The following is a 13,375-nucleotide window of genomic DNA, read 5'->3' as shown; positions in this document are numbered from 1 at the left end:
TGCAACTAAGAGCCAGAGGGTGACCTGCGGCTGCTGGGAGTTTACCCAGCCGGGGCCAGGCACGGAACCTGGCACCCCGACCTCCTCTTCCTGCCAGGGCCAGGCCTGGAACTAGGCACCCCGACCCTTTCTCTGCGCTGGGCCAGGTATGGATCCTGGGTGGCCCAACCCACTCTTCCCGTCAGGGCCAGGCACGGAACCAGGCACCCCGACCTCCTCTCCCAGCTGGGGCCAGGCATGGAAACTGGGCACCCCAACCCTCTCTCCTCGCTGGGCCAGGCATGAAACCGGGCACCCCAACCCCTTCTCCCAGCCAGGTCCAGGCATGGAGGCTGGGCGCCCCGACCCCCTCTCCCAGCTGGGGCCGGGCACGGAACTAGGCACCCTGTCCCCGTTCTCACTGGGCTAGGCACGGAACCGGGCACCCCGACCCCTTCTTCCAGCCGGGGCCGGAACTGGCCACCCTGACCCCGTCCCCACTGGGCTAGGAACGGAACCGGGCACCCCGACCCCTTCTTCCAGCCGGGGCCGGAACTAGCCACCCTGACCCCTTGTCCTCACTGGGCTGGGCACGGAACCTGGATGCCCCGACCCTCTCTCCTTGCTGGGCCAGGCATGGAACCGGGTGCCCTGACCCCCTCTTCCAGCCAGGGCTGGAACTGGGCACCCTGACCCCCGCTCCTCACTGGGCTGGGCATGGCATCTGGGTGCCCCACCCCCGTCTCCACGCCAGAGCCAGGCACAGAACCTGGGTCTGTAAGGGGCACCAGTGCCACCTGGTGGCCATTGTGCAGAATCCCGGCTCTGCATTCCCTGGGGATTGCGCACTCAGGGGCGCCGAGCAGCCTGGCTGAGAACAGCTCCCCCTTGTGACAGCAGTGGGCAGCCCGGGGTGGTAAAAGGCGGCTCTGTTATTCCCACAGGCTGAGCCCTGGGGCTCGGGGTGCAGGGACCCTGAGGCACGTTCCAATGACGGAAGCAGGGAAGGCAGAAGGGGGTTCCCAGGTGAGCTAGGGGAGACGGGCAGTGCCATGTGCAGGGGGCTCACCGTGGTGTATTTGCCCAGCTGGCACAGCGAGGGGAAGGTCTCCTGGTGGGCCTTGCTGACTTTCTGGATCAACTCCTCCAGCTCGGGAGTCATTTCGTAGCTGTCCACCACCACCTCCTCCTTCACGTCCTTCTTCTTCTTGTTCCTGTCGTTCCGCACGGCTGCCGGAGAGGGGGTGGGGGTGAGGACACGGCCCCGAGTGACCAGCCCTGACCCTGGCTCAGAGTCCGTAGCTGGGAGCGTGTGCGGGAGCCACATGGTCGGGGGGGCATTTGGCCCTGGGGGTCTGACCCAGCCCAAACACCCCCCGCAGCTGGGACACTCCTCTTTAAAACAGAGATCACCAAATCAACCCTATGGGCCAGATCCCTGGCCAGTGTAAACTGGCGTGGTACCATTGACTTCGGTGGGGCTAGGCTGATCTGTAGGAGGTGGGGCTCTGGCCTGACCCCGATGGAGATACGCCCACCTACACCATATGGGGATCTGGCCCCACTGACTCCAACGCAGTGACGCCCATTTACATCATACAGGGATCTGGCCCCACTGACTCCAACGCAGTGACGCCCATTTACATCCTACGGGAATCTGGCCCCACTGACTCCAACGCAGTGACGCCCATTTACATCATACGGGGATCTGGCCCCACTGACTCCAACGCAGTGACGCCCATTTACATCATACGGGGATCTGACCCCACTGACTCCAACCCAGCGACACCCATTTACACCCTACGGGGATCTGGCCCCACTGACTCCAACGCAGTGATGCCCATTTACATCATACGGGGATCTGACCCCACTGACTCCAACCCAGCGACACCCATTTACACCCTACGGGAATCTGACCCCACTGACTCCAACACAGTGACGCCCATTTACACCATTCAGGGATCTGGCCCCACTGACTGCAACCCAGCGACGCCCATTTACACCATACAGGGATCTGGCCCCACTGACTGCAACCCAGCGACACCCATTTACACCATACAGGGATCTGGCCCCACTGACTGCAACCCAGCGACACCCATTTACACCCTACAGGGATCTGGCCCCACTGACTGCAACCCAGCGACGCCCATTTACACCCTACAGGGATCTGGCCCCACTGACTGCAACCCAGCGACACCCATTTACACCCTACAGGGATCTGGCCCCACTGACTGCAACCCAGCGACGCCCATTTACACCATACAGGGATCTGGCCCCACTGACTGCAACCCAGCGACGCCCATTTACACCATACAGGGATCTGGCCCCACTGACTGCAACCCAGCGACGCCCATTTACACCCTATGGGGATCTGGCCCCACTGACCGCAACCCAGCGACACCCATTTACACCCTACAGGGATCTGGCCCCACTGACTGCAACCCAGAGACACTGATCTACCCTGGCTGGGGCTGGAGCTGGAAGGGTCACATGACTAGGAAGCTGCTCTTGATGCCAGTCGGATCACACGCTTTGGGCGTTCCTTCTCAGCCTGGCTGTTCTGAAGCAGTGTGGGCTAGTGGTGGGATCAGCAGCTGTGCCCGCAGGAGACCTGGGTTCTGTTCCCAGCTCTGTTGGTTGACCATGAGCGACTCACTGCTGTCTGCATGCCTCAGTTTCCCCAAGTGCTCTATTTAGACAGTGCACCCCGTGAGACGGGGGTATTTTTTGCATTGCCATGGTGAGGGAGCATTTGGTGCATGTCCCAGTTCCTGGGCAGGGGGAAGCGAATCCTGTCTCTGCAGAGGGAAACATTCCCCCTGCCCCGGGGCCAACCTTGGTAACCCACTCTGGCGCTCTATCCCCTTTCCCAGCAGTTAATGCGCACGATCGGCACGGGGATGGCCCAGCAAGCATCTGCCCACAGCAACCTGCCAGCCCCCTCCCCTAGCAATGGGTGCCCCTTGAGGCTCATTTTCATACGTGGCCCTGGGGGCAGCCAGCGAGACGATGGGCATGCAGGGGTCGGCAAGGGGAGGGCCAGTAGGAGCTGGTCTGGGTGTCACCTCCTCCGAGCCAGGCTGCACTGGGCTGGTGTCCCCATGCTCCCCCTGCAGGTTCTACACCCCTCGCCCATCCTGACCCATGGAGGCGGTTCGGCCAGACCAGCTGGCCCCTGCCCACCGCGGTTCCCAGCCACCCTCCCCGCCTTCGCTTGGGAAACACCGAGGCTTGTGCTCAGCCCAAGGAAAACAGGAAGCAGCGGACAGGGAGGCCAGATAAAGTGCGGGGGGGGGGGCGGGGAGGAGAGTGGGGGGTACTCGGATACATGGGAGTGGGGGATGACATGGCATTGCCTGCTCCCCCAGGCTCTCCCCGTTTGCCCACAGCATATGCCCAGGGATCCCAACACGCCAAAGCCTGCTGGCTCGTGATAGCTGCCCCCCCTTAGGCCTGCCCGGCACCCCAATAGCCCCTGTCTTCACAGTGCCCCAGCTGGCTAGACCCCTGGGGCATGTGTCCTGGGGGGGAGGCTGGAACCTGATTGGCCGTCCAGCTTCTAACACTGGCAACTGGCAGCCCAGTCTGATTGGCTACCCGGCTTCTAATGTGGGTTAAGAACCAATGGAAATGGATTCTGGTTGGCTGTCCGGCTTTGACCATGTCAGGGGTTCTCAAACTGGGGGTCAGGACCCCTCAAGGGGTCGCGAGGTTATTACACGGGGGGGGAGGGGTGTCATGAGCTGTCAGCCTCCACCCCAAACCCCGCTTTGCCTCCAGCATTTATAATGGCGTTAAATACATAACCAAGTGTTTTTAATGTATAAGGGGGGGCGCACACGCTGCGTGAAAGGGGTCACCAGTACAAAAGTCTGAGACCACGTGCAGGCGCCCAGCACCAATGGATTCTGGCTGGCCACACTGCTTAGCACACGGGGCAGTGCCTGACGTGGCTCACCGGATTGGCTGCCCGGTATCTCCTGTGAAGGATGGGGCTTCCCGGCTCTCCCTCTGCCCCACTCCGGCCGCCCCGGCCCCACTCCCCGGGGAGCCCTCCTGCTGCACCTGTCCAGGCGGGCCCCTTGCAAAGTACTTTGAGCCCTGACCCGTCCTGGCTTGGCCTCCTGGTGGCAGGGGGAAGGAAGGAGATGAACTAGGCTTCAGCCAGAGGGATAGAGACAGCCCCATGCCCGGGGGTTGGGGGGGAGGGGGGGGTCAGTTCATCCCTGCCATCCCCAAACCAGGGCACCAGCAGTCCTGGGGCCCAGTGAGCCCAGCAGGGTCCCCCGCCCCCCAAGGTCCCAGCATTCCCGTTGCGTGTACATTCTCCCGGCCCGCCCTGTGGCCGCACATTTCCAGGCTGCACTTCCGGCTCACCCCAGCACGGAGCGCCAGGGGGAATCTGGCAACAGGATACGCGAGCCGGCAGGATATCCACTTATAGCCTCGGCCAGCACAATGCCGGCAGGGAGGGGCTGCCAGCAGAGCTCACACACCACCCCCCCCCAGACACCCCACTGCCTTGGGGATCCAGCCCCATCCCCCCAGATGCACAACAACCTGGGCTGCCATGGCATGGGGCCGGGGGGGAGCTGCTCAGCCCCCCCACCCTATCTACTGGCACCTTCAGCCCATCGAAAGCCAGGGTGACGCATGGAGGCCGGGTGTGGAGGGGGTTGTTTGAAGAATCAGGTGAGACAGCCGAAGCTTAGCAGGCGTGTGGAGTGGGGGGTAGCAGGGAAGGGCAGTTCAGAGAGGCAGCAGGTCCCCCAGATCCGGGACCTGTGCCAGTCTTCCCATGCAGTGCTGTTCACATGCCCACCAGCTGTCAGGGGGGCAAGGGGGGCAGCCCCTTGATCTCTTTTCGGGGGGGGAGGGAGGGGCGTCCTGCAGCCCATTCAGTTCTAGCTGGGCCAGCGCTGGGGGAGTGGGAGGGATGCCAAGGATACCCGCCCCTGCCCAATCCTGGCCCAGTTCCCACAGACCACCCATTTCCGGTCGCCTTCAAGACATCTCGCCCTCACCCGCCCCAAAAAACCCTCCGCCCTTAAAGCGACAGGGGCCTGGAAATCAATGGCCAGGGCTGAGACAGACATTCCTAATTACGGGCTCTTAAAGAGACAGTGATTAATGGGGGCCCCACCCCGGCCGGCTCGTGAGGACATGCCTTAGCAGTCGGGAGTAAAAGCAACAGCCGCCAAGAGGCACTCTGTCTCCAGATGGACCATCCGGCTGACAGCACTCTTAAAGGGGCAGCCGCCCTCTTCCAAGCCTTCCGCCAACTCCCGCGTGACTCAGCAAAGCGGGCGGGGGGAGGGGTGCGAGAGATCACCACCATGGGGGCACGGTTACGGTGGCACCTGTGAACCATGGCTCCAAGTGCTGGGCCTCAAAGCCCACTTTGCCAAGGGGCCAGAACCAAGGATTTGAATCCCGGTGAGATTCGGATCCACTTCTGGCCCGTGTCCTGTTCCCACCTGGTTCCGGCTACCCTGGCCCGGCCAGCCCAAGAACTACCCGTATCGGAAGCATGTCCTAGCGTGGCCTTGCCATGGGCACCAGACTTCCATGAGACAGGCCTCAAACCAGAGCCTGGATCCAAACTCCCACCCGCCCCGGCCACAGACCTGAACTGGGCCAAACTCGAACCCTGGATCCAAATGATCCGAAGCCAGGCCTGGATGCCATGCCCTAGCCCCGTCACAGTCCGGCCCCATCTGTGCCAGCTGGGCAAAGATCTCGGGCAAAGCTCTCACCAAACACTATGGGGCTCATGGAGGGGCCCCTGCTCTCTCACCTCCAGTGCCAGTGACTTTCCAGTCTTGGGGCACAGCAGTGCCATGGGGCAGGGTCCTGGGCAACACAAGAGCATGCAGGAGTAGAGGGCTCGGGGGGAGGGGAACAGGTGCATGTGGGCCAGTCTCTCTGCATGGGGCCATGCCCCTGTTGGATCCAACCTTCCATCTGATCCCGCTGCAGGTGGATTCCTCCCCCACCTCCCAGCCGCCCATGGCTGTTGCCCCCACCCTCCCGCTGCTCCCTGGCTCCTCACCTTCTTTGGACATGCCGACTTCAAAGCACTTCTGGAGCCGACAGTACTGGCAGCGGTTGCGGGTCACCTTGTTGATCTGGCAGTTCTTGTCGCGGTGGCAGGTGTATACCATGTTCTTCTGGATGCTTCGGCGAAAGAATCCCTGAAGGTGGTGGGGGGAGACAGGGACATGCAGGTCATGGGGAGCGGGGTTCAGAGGTAAGGATGTGGTGGGGGGAGAAGAGGCAGGGAAGGGGTTACCCCATGTGCCCTACAGCTCCAAGCAGGTGCCTTGGCAAAGCTGCACCCCCAAATGCAAACAGAACCCCCCCAGACTGGCCTGCTGGAGCACCAGTCGCTGCAGCAGCTAAGAGCAATGGCCGCTCCAGCCCGGTGCTCCGGCTCTGACACTCTCAACCCCCTTCTCACAGGCAATCATGGACTGATCCCTCCTGACCCCTGGCTTTTAGGAGCTGGCTTGTGCCATCAACAGGAGAATGTGTAGGCCTTCTGGCTGGGATCTGCAAAGGGAGTGGGGTGCCCAAATGCAGCGCGCCCAACCCCCTGGGCCCCTTTGCACATCCTGGCCTCCAATGCAATTCACTATTCATGTAATTGGTTTTTCATAGAACCATAGACTATCAGGGTTGGAAGGGACCTCAGGAGGTCATCTAGTCCAAACCCCTGTTCAAAGCAGGACCAATCCCCCAAATCCCTAAATGGCCCCCTCAAGGACTGAACTCACGACCCTGGGTTTAGCAGGCCAATGCTCAAACCACTGAGCTATCCCTCCCCGCCCTTGCCTTTCTCTAAATCCTATAGAATCGTAGAGATGTAGGGCCAGAAGGGACCTCGAGAGGTCACCCAGTCCCTCTCCCTGCACTGAGGGAGCACATATATCTAGGCCATCCCTGACAGATCCTATTGCATAAGAACATCCAGTGGTGGTGAGTTCCACAGGGTCATCATTTTCAAAATGCTCTTCCCTGGGATCAGTTTTAAATGGGTCAAGTGTCCCCCTCGGCCTTCACGCCCCACAAATTGTCTCTATCCTGGTCATTCTTTTAGGGCTTGTCTACATGGGGAAAGGACTGAAATAATAATGACACCTAGCTTGTTTCATCAGCAAATCTCAAAGCACTTTAAAAAGGGGGTACCTATCACTAGCCCCATTTTACAGGTGTGGAAACTGAGACACAAAGAGAGGCAGTGACTGGTCAGGTCACCCAACAGAGCCAGGCCTAGAATCCAGGGGTCCCAAGCCCTCGCCCAGCGCTCAGGCCCTCAGACTGTGCTGCTATTCCAGAACAGTGACCCACTGGACACTCGATTTTGGACTAAAAGCCACTTTTCCTGCAAAATAATGACTGCACTTCCAAAACTTTGTTCCTCTCTGTTTGCACTGTGAGCCCTTTGGGGCAGGGACTGGCCCTGGCACAATGGAGCCCTGATCTCAACTGGGTTCTCTGCAGCACCCGGCACAACGGGCCCTTGATCTCAGCTGGGGTCTGTGCAGCGCCCAGCACAACGGGGCCCCAATCTCAGCTGGGAGGGGTGCCCAACGGAGAGCCAGGCTCCAGAGGGGCAAAGCAAGGAGCTGGCTGAGCCCCAAGCCGTGCGGCGGGCCCCAAGGGCGGGGGTCCCCGTTACCTTGCAGCCTTCGCAGGAGCTGACGCCGTAGTGGTAGCCAGAGGACTTATCGTTGCAGACAAAGCAGGGCTTGTAGACGCGGGGGGGCGGGGGTGGTGAGGGCGAGCTCGGCACCATCTCCTCCGAACTCGTGCTCTGGGTCTCCACGGCTGATGAGAGAGGGAATGGCAGGGGCATCAGGAGCCAGCGTCCGGGTAAATTCCAAGGGCCGCAAGACCCAGGCGATCAGGGATGGCCCTGACAGCGTGGGGGAGAGGGGGGTTGGTAAACCCCCCTCCCCCCCCAACTTCTGACAGGAACCTTCTCTGAGTCTTGGTGCTGGGGGCTTCCCATCATGGGGGTTTCCTGGGGGGTGGGGGGGAGGGTCAGGAGGGGCCCCAAGGAACATGCTTCTGTGGGATCCCTCCAGCCTGGGGCAGCCAAGGCCACTTGCTAGGTATTTGGCACTGGCCAAAATAACCAGAGGGGAACAGGGAAGGGAGGGGGAATCAAATCCCCCCACAACCTGTCCCAATGCCACAGCCAGCCCCCCAATCCTCTGTCCTGCTCCGCGAGGCCAGAGCCAGCCCCCATATCTGCTGCTCTCCCCCGAGGCCAGAGGCATCCTCCCATCCCCCTGCTCTCCCCCTTGCCAGAACCAGCCCCCACAATCTCTCTGCTCCCTGCAGGACAGAGCGAGGCCCCCATCCCCTTGCCCTCCACCCCAGGCCAGAGCCAGACCCCCATTCCCCTGCCCGCCCCCGCCCCGAGCCAGCCAGGCGCCCCCAGGCCGGGCTGCAAACTGTTTTCAATTCTGTCTTTCAGCGCAAAGCGAATTTCCTGTAGCCGGGCTCTAAATGCCACATTCCAGTCCAAACAGGTTGGAATTGTTACCAGAGCCGTGTAACCTAATCCCCCTTCCCCCAGGCCCACGGCACGAGGCGGGGCGCAGGGGGATGGAGGGGGCACACCCATACCCCACGGGGACTGCGGGCTTATCCCTCCACAGAGGGCCGGGCATCGTGTGTCCCGCCTCTTGCCTTTTGGCTGTTTTATCCCCACCCTACCCCTTGGAAGGGCAGCTGAGTCCCAGAAACCCCATCAGCCCAGGTGGACCCCCGCAATGGAACGGGGAGGGGGAGCTGGGTGCTTCCTAGGTTTGGACAGTCTCCAAAGCATCAGCTTCCCCTGTTTGCAAAGCCAGGGGGCGGGGGGCCAGCATCCCACATTCATTTTTCTTAAAAAAGGAAAACAATAGCAACCCTACAACATTGGACCTCTGAGCAGCCCTACAATAACAAACCAGCCGGTGCAGCCCAGAGAGTCTGAGCAACCCTACAATAACAAACCAGCGTGTGGAGTCCTATGCCCCTGAGCAGCTCTAAAATAAATCAGTGTGTACGGACTTGTGCAAAGAAGCAACCCTACAACAACACACTAGTACACCCAGCTCCAGCACTCACAAGAGACCCAACAATAACAAACAGCATGGCAGAGTTTGCAACTTCCAAGCAATCTTTCTTCCCTCTGGGTTTTGGGGGGTGAGGGGGTTCTATAAAATTTAAGTTTAAGTTGCCAGGCCTTCAAGTTATATCAATAACCTTCCAAACATGACCACAAGCCACTGCCTGAGTCTGCAACCAGCCAGCCAAAAGCAGTAACTCAAACTGCTCCCTTTTGATGTGATGTTAACTCTGGAACTTAATGATGAAACAGACCGAGAAATACCACAGGTGCAAAGTTTCCAGGCAACTACCAGAGTTCAGCAGCATCCCACAGGATACCTGAAAACCAGGAACTTTCTAGGGGAGACATTTTAAACTGGTAGCATATTTCATTCACTGCTTTGCTCCTCTTGTGCAAATTGTGGCCTGAGTGGCCACTAGCCCCTATATAGTATGAGAGAGGAGCAGAGCTGTCCATGTGTGCAATGCTGCCCTCTACTGAACACAATCGGAACTGTCCAGCTGTGTGCCATAGGCCCTGTACTGTTAGCGGCTAAGGGGGGACGCTCCTGTAGCTCAAGCAGTAGAAGCCAGGGTTATACTAGAACAGGATTAGGGTCTTTCCCTGAGGCTGTAGCCTCTCCCTGAGGTCTTTAGTGGTAAATCAGGCTACACGGTGAGCCCTCTAGAGAGGAGGGTTTTCCACTGGGCACTGTTCAGCCCACCCAGGAAAAGGGTGGGAATCGGGGAAGCAGCCACAAGCAACGGGACTGAGCCCAGAACACCTAGGTCCTGCTGCTGACCTGGTGTCCACACATCTTTCCAGTCTCATCCTGAAACGCTCAGAGATACACACCCCAGACATTTGCTTCTGGCTGAAAGATGGGACCCTCACCCACACCCCCTTCCCCAGGCTCCCTCCTCAGTACCCTGCCCCGTCAATGGGCACTACCCTACTTCCACTCTGCACCCTCTCCAGCTGACTTCCTTGGCTACAGCCCCCTGCTCAGATCCTTTCCCCCTCCCTGGATACCAGCTCCCCCTCTACCACCTGCCTAATTCCCCCTGCTCCCAGGATGCTGGCTCTGGCTCTTCCTCAGCTCCCCACCCAACACCCCAGACACGGCCCTTGCCCAGCGCTGGGAGCATACAGCCGGGCTAGAGACGGTGTACATGGCACATACACTCCTGGGATCCTCTCTTCTATCGCCACCACCCACAGCAGGGTGCAGGCTCAAGGGGCACGCCCTCGCTTGCCTCACTTCTCCCAGCCCCATTTAGTACTGGCAGGAAGGCAGCGCTGCCCCCAAGCTGGGCCCTGCTCCGTGCTGGTCTCATGCAGGGCACAGATTGCATGGGCAGGGGGGCAGCATCCTCTGCTGGCCCTTGCTGCCCAACAACCTTTGCAAGCTCAGGCAGAAATCCTCAGCGGCCAGGAATCGGAGATGGCAAAGCGACACTCCAGCACCACCACTGCCACTGGCGACCCTGTGCAGTGCACACAGCACCTTGCACACCAGGGCCCCGATCGCAGCGGGGGCCTCTCGGCATGACTATAGCAGCGGTTATAATACTGGGGTGTGGATCTCAGGGCCTCACTGATCAGCTTCCCAATGCGAGAGAAAGCAGTAACACAGAGGACTAGGTAGTTTACTTAGTGCATCTTGCATACGGTCCCTTCGCCAGACCTGGAACAGAGGCGGTCACAAACGGCACACAGGCAGCCCCCTCTGTAATAAATCTGAACCCCAACCCCAAAGCCCAGTTCCCAGGGAGCAAGACTCCCTCAAGAATAATTAACCCTGGTTGGAGAGATTAGGGCAGGGAGCAAACCCGGCCACAGCTAAAGTTTACTAAGGAAGGGGCCTAGATGGAGGGTTTCTATGGGCTCCTGGATGTCATGGTGGCGACCCCAGCCCCTCTAAATCCCACTTGCTCTCCTGCCCCCCATGCATGTGCGCAGTTCACAGGGAATGACACATGGAGGCAGAAACATCAGCCCCTCCCACACACACACAAACAATATTTCCATTGTGTGGAGCACTAGCCCCCAACACCACCCCAGTGCTGCCGTCCCTGGGCACCGCTGAGCCTGGCATAGCGCAGAGAGCAGACCCAACTGCAGGGTGTGGGGTTCTGCCTCTGCCATCTGTGGCCAGGGGGCAGCCCCCTTGCACCCTGGGTGCAAACTGTCTCTTGCTGCTTGCAACAGCTCTCTGGGAGATGCATGTCCATCCTCCAACAAACTAAACAATAGGGCGTCTCTTCCAAGGCAGAGCACTGCCCGCAGGCTAAGAACTAGCATGACTATGCAACAGCACCACCTGGTGACTCCCACTGTAACATAAATAAGAAACAGGCCTCAGTTTCACAGGCCATCCAAGCTGCCGTCACTCGCTTCTCCACCAGGCTTCCTTTCTGCCCCAACTTCTGCCAAACAGAATTAGAGCCTCCAGCCAAAACCTCAGCTCTGAGCCCCCAAAGATCCACGGGGGTTCAGATCTAGGGGCAAAGCTGGCGGCTGGCCCCGCGGACTAGTTACCTGCAAGCACTCGGGGTCCCACACTCCATGCCCCTCTCCCGCACCCCTTGCACCCCAGATCTCACCCGGGGGAGCATCTAGCCTTTTGCTCTGGCTGATGCATGGGGGAGCTCCTGACTCCATGCATCTCTGTCCCTTCCCCCACAAGGGAGACAACCTCATCTCCATGACAGACAGGCCAAGTGGACGATTAGAGGCTCATGAATCTTAACCCTCTGCATTTTTTCCCTTCTTTACAATAAGACAATAGGGGATTTGAGACCTCTCCCTGTGCCTCCCCTCCCGCCTGGGAGATCAGCAGAGAGACAAAGGAGGGGAGGGTAAGGTGATTATATCTCAATTGCAGGCTCTTATTTACCTGAAAGTAACCCATAAACACACAGGGAGGCGCCTTTGAAAGGCATGGGAATGCTGTGTGTATCTCTACATCAGTGGAGTTGATTGTGAGTCTGCAAGAGAGTGTGTCTGTGTGGATTGTGTTTGTGTGGGTGCAGAAATGGGAGTGCATATGTGCGCTTGATTGAGTGTGTATGCTCAGCCCCTGGTGAGCATGTTTGGCTTTAATTCTGGGGGCGCAGTCCCCGGTGAGCACGTCTTGATTTGATTCTGGGTGTACACGCTCCCGGTGAGTGCTTACATGCATGCATCACCCACTTTATAGGAACATCTCAGGGCTGCTGCAGGACTCCTGCCCCTTGCTCCCTGCAGGGATAGGCTGCTCACCCCGTTTAGAGCTTTCTCTCCCCCACCAGCAGCCCCATCCCCCAGAGATCTGTCTCCATGGGACAGGGAAGGCCCCTCCCTTACCAGCATCTGACCCATGGGAGCCAACTGCCTAGACACCCAACCCATGCAATATTCCAGAAGCCTCCCGCGGGCCCCTGGGGCAGGGACAGTGCTCAGCTGACCCCAGGAATTAGAGTGCTGGAGGGCAGATGCCTTGGGGTCCGGGTAGGGTTAGACAGCAGTTCCCAAGCTACATGGGGGGCAAAGGGAGTGGGGAAATCCGATGTGGACTGGATCTTGCCCCAGGGACCAATCCCACCCCATCACACTCAGCCCGAGGCCCATGCAGGACTGGGTGAGGCCCCCCCTTCCCCGCCCCTTCCCCCGGTCTTGCTATGGAGCCTGGGGTCTGAGAGCTGGGACTGCACTGGCCATGTGGCTTCCAGTGGGTCCAAGGTTAAGCTGCAGACATGGGTCACCAACCCATGGATCAGAGCCCTCCTGCCCCCAGCTGCCATCTCTTGATAAGCATGCAAGAGCTGGGCGTGGGGCTGGGCTCCTAGTGATCATTACAGGCCCCAGCCCTTGAAGGGGCATGTGTGTGGAGGACGCCTGGTCCCCCACCCCAGGGGTGGGTTCAAAGCCACCGTTCGTTGTGTTGCCCTGGCCCCCATCCCCTGGCTGGGACACCAGCACCAGGAGGCAGGTCTCTGGGAAGCAGGGGGCCCAGTGCTGTGACAGGGTCCTGCTGAAAGGTGCTGGGGAAAGGCCTCACCCCCCAGGGACATGGCTGGATTCTGAGGGGGCCCCCTGAGGCAATGAGTCTATCCTGTCCTTGCCCCCAAATCCATTCCCACAAACCATCCCGGATCAGCCTCGTCTGCCCAGCCCCATGATCCATCAGAGCTGGCAGAGATACCCAGGCCTGGGTACCAAGAGAGAGGGCTGGTCCCCAAGGAGGGGGGGCGCCCTTCTGGAAATCCAGCCTAGGAGCTCCCTAATCCCTTCCCCAGTACTGTCTCC

At 59.7% G+C, this 13,375-nt stretch overlaps 1 protein-coding gene across 2 annotated transcripts in view; it reads right to left on the bottom strand.

Moving 5' to 3' along the window:
• RARG (retinoic acid receptor gamma) overlaps positions 1-13,375 on the bottom strand; it is a 44,812-nt gene that overhangs the window by 1,649 nt on the left and 29,788 nt on the right. For both annotated transcript variants that reach the window (XM_077838419.1, XM_077838420.1), the window contains exons 2-4: positions 7,661-7,809; positions 6,032-6,173; positions 1,049-1,209 (exon numbers count right to left, since the gene is read on the bottom strand). In XM_077838419.1, the coding sequence (XP_077694545.1) occupies positions 1,049-1,209; positions 6,032-6,173; positions 7,661-7,809 (452 nt within the window). The remainder of the gene's footprint in view (positions 1-1,048; positions 1,210-6,031; positions 6,174-7,660; positions 7,810-13,375) is intronic.

Source organism: Eretmochelys imbricata, chromosome 20 (genome assembly GCF_965152235.1).
Source record: "Eretmochelys imbricata isolate rEreImb1 chromosome 20, rEreImb1.hap1, whole genome shotgun sequence".
NCBI lineage: Eukaryota > Metazoa > Chordata > Testudines > Cheloniidae > Eretmochelys > Eretmochelys imbricata.
This window is presented reverse-complemented; position numbering and strand designations above follow the sequence as displayed.